A 10,000-nucleotide genomic window follows, 5' to 3' on the forward strand; every position below is an offset into this window, starting at 1 on the left:
ACCTTTCTATATAAAAGCTAGGGCTCCGTGACCTTAACCAAACATATCTCTTTTACTAATAGCAACACGTGATCCGACCATTTAAAAAACACCACACACACACACAGATATGTAAACATATTGCACATTCGGTTTCGTTTTGTTAGAGATACAATAACCCAGGAAGGGAGCCTTTTCGCATGTTCATTCAAGCCCCTAAGAAATACCAGCCAAATGTCTATAATCACACTCGTCTTTAAATTAAAAAAAAAAAAAATAATAATAATAATAACTACAGTCCTAGATACACTCTGTTTGAATAGCAAATACATAAACGGGGTGGTTGGATCATGTTTGGTGATGATAGGTCTGCCTCAGATAGATTTGGAAGCGTAAATAATAACATCTAGAAACCGAAAGGCACCACTAGTTCTGGCCTTCCATAATGACAACCACTTTACTGTTTTAAGGCAATGACCTCGAAAACAGTAGTCGTAAATTTTCAGATTGGCTTTTCAAAAGATAAAAACCATGAACCTTCTCTGCTTCTCTTTCTTTCGCTCACCCTCTCTCTTCCTAATGCTACAGGAGAATCTCTGTATCAGCTGTTCGTTGCAGATCACATTATATTGATTCCGTCAGTAGTGTGTGTATGTGTGTATTGTGTGTGTGTGATACAAAATGCAGGAGTGAAAGTCGAGTAGGAGCCAAAACCCTCATTTACGTTTCTGTCTATTCTCCTTTTTATTTGCTTAAAATGCGAATGTGTATGTGTGAGTTTCATATAAGGATATCAATATTATTTTCTCTCTGTCTCTCTCTCTCACGTATACGTGTGTTTGTACGTGTACATACGCATAGACATTAGACGTACACACACACATATATATATATATATATATATTCATTCATACATCAGACACATACATATAATATACATATTCATTCATACATCAGACACATATGATATACATAATACATGTATTCATACAACTACCCATACATATATCACTCACTATTCAAATAGAAACACCTGTACACAGTACTTCCCGTTTATATATTACTAGTAGTATCGCCCGGCGTTGTTCGGGTTTGTAAGGGAAATAACTATATAAGCATTTTTAGAGAGTTACTTCCCTTATATAATAGCAAAAAAATGATGGTAAATTTGTTTTTTTAAATCGTCGACTCATCGTAAACATTTTTAGAGAGTTACTTCCCTTATATAATAGCGAAAAAATGCATTAAAATGGAAAAAAATGTTTGTAAATTTTTTTTTTAAATCGTAGACTCATCGTAGAGACGCGCGCTAATACCCAGAAGGGCTAGATATGAATCACGACTATAAGATACCCGGTTTTGGTTACACTGCACCACAAAATGTGGGAGTAGTTAGGAATCTAAATCATTGGGAGACAGACACACAACTTCTCTTTTATATATAAAGATATATTCACATGTACACATATGTGTGTGTGTGATTTGTGAACACTGATCAACTGTTGAGTGAACAAAGAAGCGTTTGCAAAGCAACTCGAACTGCTAGAAATGGCGACTAAATCTCCCTCAAATTACGCTGAAAAGGAAAAGACACATTGGATAATCTAGTTATAGTTACCTCTAAAAATGGTGAGGCCGTCGAAGCTAAAAATTTCTTTGAACATAGGATTGCTTAATATGATCATAGGAAGGGTTTAACATCAACAACGGATTGAATTTTATAAAATATCATACACACGCGCATATATAGTGTATCTTTGGTTCATTTCCAAACGCAAACCTTTATCTGTTTCCAAGTAAAGGGGTTTTTATTTTAATCCACAGATCTTTGAAAGCACAGAGCGACTGATCATAATGCAAACAAGGAAATGTATCAACAGTCACACACACTTTTATAGATATAAAAATGTATACATATACATATATGTATATACACATACATATACATACGTACTATATACATTCATATAAAAATAATAAAGGTGTCCGGAAGCAATTTAAAACTAAAAAGGAAATAATTCACTGCCACTAAAAGTGACCAAAGTGTGCAATGAGCACCAGTATTGCTAGAAATAAGAGTCAAAGACTCCTTAGCTACAAAACATGACTTTTTGTGTTTAGTATACATTCATATATGCATAGACATACATGCATTTTTATATATATATATATATATATATATATATACACTCTTTTACTTGTTTCAGTCATTTGACTGCGGCCATGCTGGAGCACCGCCTTTAATCGAGCAACTCGACCCCGGAACTTATTCTTTTGTAAGCCCAGTACTTATTCTATCTGTCTCTTTTGCCGAACCGCTAAGTAACGGTTGTCAAGCAATGGTAGGGGGACAAACACAGACACGCATATATATATATATATATACACATATATACGACGGGCTTCTTTCAGTTTCCGTCTACCAAATCCACTCACATGGCTTTGGTCGGGCCGAGGCTATAGTAGAAGACACTTGCCCAAGGTGCCACGCAGTGGTACTGAACCCAGAACCATGTGATTGGGAAACAAGCTACTTACCACACAGCCACTCCTGCGCCTTGATATATATATATATATATATATATATATATATATATATAGACAGACAGACAGACAGGTATGGTAATATGGTATTGAAGTTCACTTTCCAACCATTTGATTTCACATTCAATCTCAATGCATGGCACCTCAAACAAGTATCTTCTACTATAGCCCTGGGCCGATCAAAATCATGAGTAAATGTGGAAGACAGAAACTGAAAGACTCCCATCATGTATATAGATGTAAGTGTGTTTGTGCATATGTATTTGTACTCCACCACCACTTAACCGTTGTTGGTTTGTTTACATTCGCATAACTTAGTAGTGTGGCAAAAGTGATTAAGTACTACACTTAAAAAAAGTATAGGGGCTGATTTGTTCAACTAAACCAACTGGGGTCCATAGTGGGGTGTCCACGGATGCCATAAAGTAAATTGGGGGTCCATGGTAATTTTTCAGGGCCCATGAAAGAAACTGCTTCAAACAAGTAAAAGTTTATACGCCACTGCGTGGCATCTTGGGCAAGTGTCTTCTGCTGTAGCCCCGGGCTGACCAATGCCTTGTGAGTGGATTTGGTAGACGGAAACTGAAAGAAGCCTGTCGTATATATGTATATATATATATATGTATATGTGTGTGTTTGTGTGTCTGTGTTTGTCTCCCTAGCATTGCTTGACAACCGATGCTGGTGTGTTTATGTCCCCGTCACTTAGCGGTTCGGCAAAAGAGACCGATAGAATAAGCACTGGGCTTACAAAGAATAAGTCCCGGGGTCGATTTGCTCAACTAAAGGCGGTGCTCCAGCATGGCCGCAGTCAAATGACTGAAACAAGTAAAAGAGTAAAAGAGTAAAAAGAGTAAATAAATTGGTTATATGTCCGGCAATATACAAAATATTTTAACGGCTTTTATCATCATCATCATGGTATCTTCTGCAAGTTATCTTTTCCTCAATAAACCTAACATATCTCAACAAAAAAGTTTCAAAGATGACATTCCTCAACAAAAGATTGGTTTCCACAATTAAATGTAATGAAAATTTTGAGTGGATATGTCCGGTTTCTGCAGTAGAAGGGTTTAACCCTTTAGCATTTAAACCGGCCATATCCGGCCAGAAGTATTCTGCCTGTTTTATGTTCAAACTGGCCAGATCTGGTCTCTCACACCAACCCTACAATATCGTTTTAAAAATTAACAGCTACCTCATCAAAATCTCATAGCTACAAGATGATGCATGATTAGTTCAAAACAATTTGGATAAAATAGCATTAATTTTGGCAGAATAATGCGAACACTAAAGGTTTAACTGTGAAATTTTAAAAAGCAATTTGCTTCAGAATTGTAATTAACCTATTTTTTTTAAATGTAAAAAATCCTGTCACCAATATTTTTCAAAAGAAATTAAAATCATAGAAATTGAGAATGAAGTGGAGAAGAAAGAAATTCAAAATTATTTGAGGAACTGTTTCTGTATTGGCAAAATCATAATCTTCATTGTTGGAAAGAACAATGCATAGAAACATTTGAAAATTCACAAAAGGAAAATAATGGGAACGTTTTTTTTTTCCTGTATCATCATCATCATCATTTAGCGTCCGTTTTCCATGCTAGCATGGGTTGGACGGTTTAACTGGGGTCTGTGAAGCCGGAAGGCTGCATCAGGCCCACTCAGATTTGGCAGTGTTTCTACGGCTGGATGCCCTTCCTAACGCCAACCACTCTGTAAGTGTAGTAGGTGCTTTTTACATGCCACCTGCACAGGTGCCAGACAGAGCTGGCAAACGGCCACGAACGGATGGTGTTTTTACGTGCCACTGGCACGGGGGCCAGGCGAGGCTGGCAACGGACACGAACGGATGGTGCTTTTACGTGCTACCAGCACGGGGGCCAGGCAAGGCTGGCAACGGTGAAAATTATCTCCATTTTCATTTTGTGTTTAAATACCAAAATAATGCTCTCCACTCCACACACATGCTTGCTTTCTCATTGGTAATGGTTTTTCCTGAATGTATATGCAAATGAGTCCATAACCCGTGGCCTTTGCCAGGTATGTAGCCAGCCCACTTATGCATACCTTTCCGTCTTTGAACGCAAAACTCTGCTTGCGGAGACCTGTTGAGGCAAGTGAAATCGAAACTGAAATCGAACCACATCTGACGACTGGCACCCATGCCAACCTCCCTTCATTGGACACTAAACTCTGCTTGCAAAGACCTGTTTAGGGCAAGTGAAAACGAAATTGAACCAAATCCTATGACTGGCACCCACTCCTGTGCAGGTGGCAAGTAAAGAAACACCGTTTCAACCCTGTGCTTGAGGAGACCTATTGAGTCATGTACATCAACATCAAAAATCAATGGAAATTGTAGTTGTGATCCCTGTGCCGGTGGCACATAAAAAACACCACCTGAACGTGGCCGATGCCAGTGCCGCCTTGACTGGCTTCCATGCCGGTGGCACGTAAAAAGCACCAACCGATCATAGCCATTGCCAGCCTTGCCTGGCACCTGTGCCAGTGGCATGTAAAAAGCACCCACTACACTCACGGAGTGGTTGGCGTTAGGAAGGGCATCCAGTTGTAGAAACACTGCCAGATCAGACTGGAGCCTGGTGCAGCCTTCTAGCTTCCCAGATCCCGGTCGAACCAGGATTGTGTGTTGTGTACTTGAGCAAGACAGTTTATTTCATGTTGCTCCAGTTTACCTGGCTGTAGAAATGAGTTTGCAGTGTCACTGGTGCCAAGCTGTATCAGCATTTGCCTTTCCTTTGGATAACATGAGTGGCATGGATGGAGAGGGGAGGCTGGTATGCATGGGCAACTGCTGGTCTTCCAGAAACAACCTTGCCTGGACTCGTGTCTCAGAGGGGAACTTTGTAGATGCAATCCCATGGTCATTCATGACTAAAGTAGGGGGGGTGTATCTTTATAATGTGTGTGTGTGCTTATGTTTTGTGCGTACACATCCTAGATGTCAGAAGAGGTTTTTAAATGAGCATCATCATCATTGTCAGAGAATCAAGGTTTTTTTTCATTTCCTACCTTCTGTGGGAAACATGTCGAGCTAAGGGAAAGCATTACCTCCCTTGGGTGTGAGTGTTGGCAACAGGAAAGGCATATGGCTGTAGAAACAAATTCCATCTACCCCATGCAAGCATGGAAAAAGTGGATGTTAAATGATGAAGGTGGTGGTGGTGATGATGATGGTGGTGGTGGTGATGATGGTGTGTGTGCGTGTGTGTGTGTGTGTTCAGTGTATATATATGATTGTATATGTATTGAATATAACAAGTGCTTTATTATTTATTTATTTACTTCATCAGTAAGATGGAATCTGTTCATTTAAGAATCGATGCTCGTCTCTTCTTTCTATCAGTCTATTTTCGGATCGTGGCTTTTAGAACGAACATGGTATTAGATGGTGATTGTGTTTGGTTTCTGACTGATTGATATTGGTAATAATGGGAATGGAGAACGCTGAAACTGAAGCGTAAAGAGCACACATCCATGCAGGCACAGACAAACACACATGAATATATACATATAAATACATACATATATACATATAAATACATACATATATACATATAAATACATACATATATACATATAAATACATACATACATATATATAAATACATACATACATATATATAAATACATACATACATATAAATACATACATACATATATATAAATACATACATACATATAAATACATACATACATACATATAAATACATACATACATATATATAAATACATACATACATATATATAAATACATACATACATATATATAAATACATACATACATATATATAAATACATACATACATATATATAAATACATACATACATATATATAAATACATACATACATATATATAAATACATACATACATATATATAAATACATACATACATATATATAAATACATACATACATATATATAAATACATACATACATATATATATATGTAAACTGACACAAACACATACTACAAATGTGTGAGTGTATGAGTGAATCAGTGAATCAATTAGTTAATGAAAGTGAACACTGGATTGCGTTAGTGTGTGTGTAAATTAGTAAACAAGTTATAGTGTATTTGTGTGTGTATGTGTGTGTGATCATCGTCATCGAAATTATCATCATTTAGCATCCCTTTTTCCATGCTGGCAAGGGTGGGACAGTTTGACATAAACTGACAAGCCATAGGGCTGCACCAAGTTCTAATATCTGTTTTGGCATGGTTTCTACACTTATATATATATATATCTATATACACACATACATTCATATACAAGAATGAGCATATGTAAATACATACATACTTATATATAACCCATACCTATTTCTTTACTACCCACAAGGGGCTAAACACAGAAGGGACAAACAAGGACAGACAAACGGATTAAGTTGATTATATATCGACCCCAGTGCGTAACTGGTACTTATTTAATCGACCTCGAAAGGATGAAGGGCAAAGTCGACCTTGGCGGAATTTGAACTCAGAATGTAGTGGCAGACGAAATACCTATTTCTTTACTACCCACAAGGGGCTAAACACAGAAGCAACAAACAAGGACAGACAAATGGATTAAGTTGATTATATATCGACCCCAGTGCGTAACTGGTACTTATTTAATCGGCCCCGAAAGGATGAAGGGCAAAGTCGACCTTGGCGGAATTTGAACTCGGAATGTAGCGGCAGACGAAATACCGCTAAGCATTTCACCAGGCGTGTTAACATTTCTCCTAGCTCGCTGCCTTATATATAACCCATACCACCATGGACAATAGATGTTTGACAATGATGATGATGATATTTTGAGTGGTAAGAAGTGTGCTTCCCAACCACATGGTTACGGGTTCAATCCCCATGTGTGGTTCCTTGGGCAAGTGTCTTCTACTATAGACTTGGGCCGAACAAAGGCATGTGAATGGATTTGGTACATGGAAATTGAAAGAAGTCTGACGTGTATATATATATATATATATATCATGATCATGGACTCTCCCCTCGTTAGACAACATATTAGGGTTCTGCCATCTCTTGCGGAAAATCCTCACACCCCAGGTTAGCAGTCAAATGACAGAAACAATATATATATATATTCATACCAGCATGATGATATTTATATGAGTGTATGAATATATATATGTATGTATATAAACATAAGTATATATACACACACCTATGAATATATATATATATATATATATATTTATATATGTGCGTGTGCATACATACATACATACATACATACATGCACACACGCACGCACAAAGAGCAGTGAATGATGTGTTAGAGGAGGAAGTTAAGTTCAGTCTCCTGACACAATATAACCATCACATCCCTGACTGCCAATCTCATAAATAACTTCCTATTAGAAGCTGGCTGCTGTAGCTGCTGCCGATGCTGCAGCTGCTGTAGCTGCTGCCGATGCTGCAGCTACTTGTTCTGGGTATGAATTAGAGCAAAGAACAAAAAGAAAAGAAGAAAAAAAAAAGAAAGAAAATAGAGACAAACAACTGAACAGTTGTTATCTCTCTTTACTCTTTTACTTGTTTCAGTCATTTGACTGCGGCCATGCTGGAGCACCGCCTTTAATCGAGCAAATCAACCCCGGGACTTATTCTTTTTTGTCAGCCCAGTACTTATTCTATCGGTCTCTTTTTGCCGAACCGCTAGGTGACGGGGACGTAAACACACCAGCATCGGTTGTCAAGCGATGTTGGGGGGACAAACACAGACACACAAACACATACACACACACACATATATATATACGATAGGCTTCTTTCAGTTTCTGATAACCAAATCCACTCACAAGGCATTGGCCGGCCCGGGGCTATAGCAGAAGACACTTGCCCAAGATGCCACACAGTGGGACTGAACCCAGAACCATGTGGTTGGTTAGCAAGCTACTTACCACACAGCCACTCCTGCGCCATATTTTTTAATACTATTCCTACAACCCTTTGCTGTCTTTAGTTACGACACTTTACATTCTGAGTTCAAAACTTGCCGGGGGCCAACCAGGGCCTCTCTTCCATCAGTCATGTATATGCGTTGAGGCTGTTTTCCTAGTGATTATTCCCTCAATACAGTGACGTAGCCTATCTTTAATCTTTTATCATAGAAATAATAATAATAATAATAATAATAATAATAATATTATAAGTAATAATAATAGTGGTTTCAAATTTTGCCACAAGGGCAGCAATTTTTGGGGAGAAGATGAGTCAATTACATCGAAACCAGTGTCCAACTGGTACCTATTTTATTGATCTCTTTTACTCTTTTACTTGTTTCAGTCATTTGACTGCGGCCATGCTGGAGCACCGCCTTTAATCAAGCAAATCGACCCCAGGACTTATTCTTTTGTAAGCCCAGTACTTATTCTATCGGTCTCTTTTGCCGAACCGCTAAGTAATGGGGACATAAACACACCAGCATCGGTTGTCAAGCAATGCTAGGGGGACAAACACAGACACACACACATATATATATATATATATATATACATATATATGACGGGCTTCTTTCAGTTTCCGTCTACCAAATCCACTCACAAGGCTTTGGTCGGCCCGAGGCTATAGTAGAAGACACTTGCCCAAGGTGCCACGCAGTGGGACTGAACCTGGAACCATGTGGTTGGTGAACAAGCTACTTACCACACAGCCACTCCTGATGAATAAACGGCAAAGCTGACCTCGGCAGAATTTGAACTCAGAACATAAAGATTGATGAAATGCCACTAAGATCACTGCCTTGATAATAATAACAACAACAATAATAATAATGATTCTTTTTTTTTTTTATCGGCCACAAGGGCCCTAAGACATTTCTTCAAATTTTATGTTTTGAGTTCTCATTCTGCAGAGGTCGACTATGCCTTTCAAGGTCAATAAAATAAGTACCAGTTGATCACTGGGTTTTGACGTAATCATCTCATTGCCCACTAAATTTTGTGGCCTTGTTATTAATAGTTTTGCCATTAGGGTGGAAGCTAGCAGAATTATGACCATGAATGCTTTGTGGCATTTCTTCTGGTCTTCATGTAATGAGTTTAAATTCCACAGAGGTTGTCTTTGCCCTTGATCTTTTCAGTATCAATAAAATAGAGTTACAAGTACTGAGGTCAGTGTAATCAACTTTGACCTCTCTCGGCAAAGTTGCTAGCCATGCACCAAAGTTGGAAATAACTTTTCTCATTATTATTATTAGGATGGTAAGCAGGCAGAGTTATTACAGTGTCAGACAAAATGCTTTGCAGTATTTCTTCTGTTCTTCTGACTTACCACATGCGGAATTCAAATTTTATAGGAGCCAAATTTGGCTTTCCTCCTATTAAAGTTGATACAGTACAGCACCAATTAAATATTGGGGTTGACAGAATTGATTGACCCCCTCCCCTCAAAAAAAAATTGCTGGCCTTAAGCCAAAATGCAAAAGTCATTATTATCATTATTAT

The 10,000-nt window shown here is 38.1% G+C and overlaps 1 protein-coding gene across 2 annotated transcripts in view; it reads right to left on the reverse strand.

Annotated features, from left to right (window-relative positions):
* LOC115216527 (microtubule-associated serine/threonine-protein kinase 3) overlaps window positions 1–10,000 on the reverse strand; it is a 266,227-nt gene that overhangs the window by 248,883 nt on the left and 7,344 nt on the right. The window contains exon 1 of one of the 2 annotated variants that reach the window (XM_036506331.1): window positions 1,718–1,827. The exons of the other annotated variant lie outside the window; for it this stretch is intronic. Within the exon in view, the coding sequence (XP_036362224.1) occupies window positions 1,718–1,723 (6 nt within the window). The 5' untranslated portion in view covers window positions 1,724–1,827. Of the gene's footprint in view, window positions 1–1,717; window positions 1,828–10,000 lie in introns of those variants that run through there. 2 annotated transcript variants of the gene reach the window in all.

The sequence above is a fragment of the Octopus sinensis genome, linkage group LG10 (assembly GCF_006345805.1).
Source record: "Octopus sinensis linkage group LG10, ASM634580v1, whole genome shotgun sequence".
In the NCBI taxonomy this organism is placed as follows: Eukaryota; Metazoa; Mollusca; class Cephalopoda; order Octopoda; family Octopodidae; genus Octopus; species Octopus sinensis.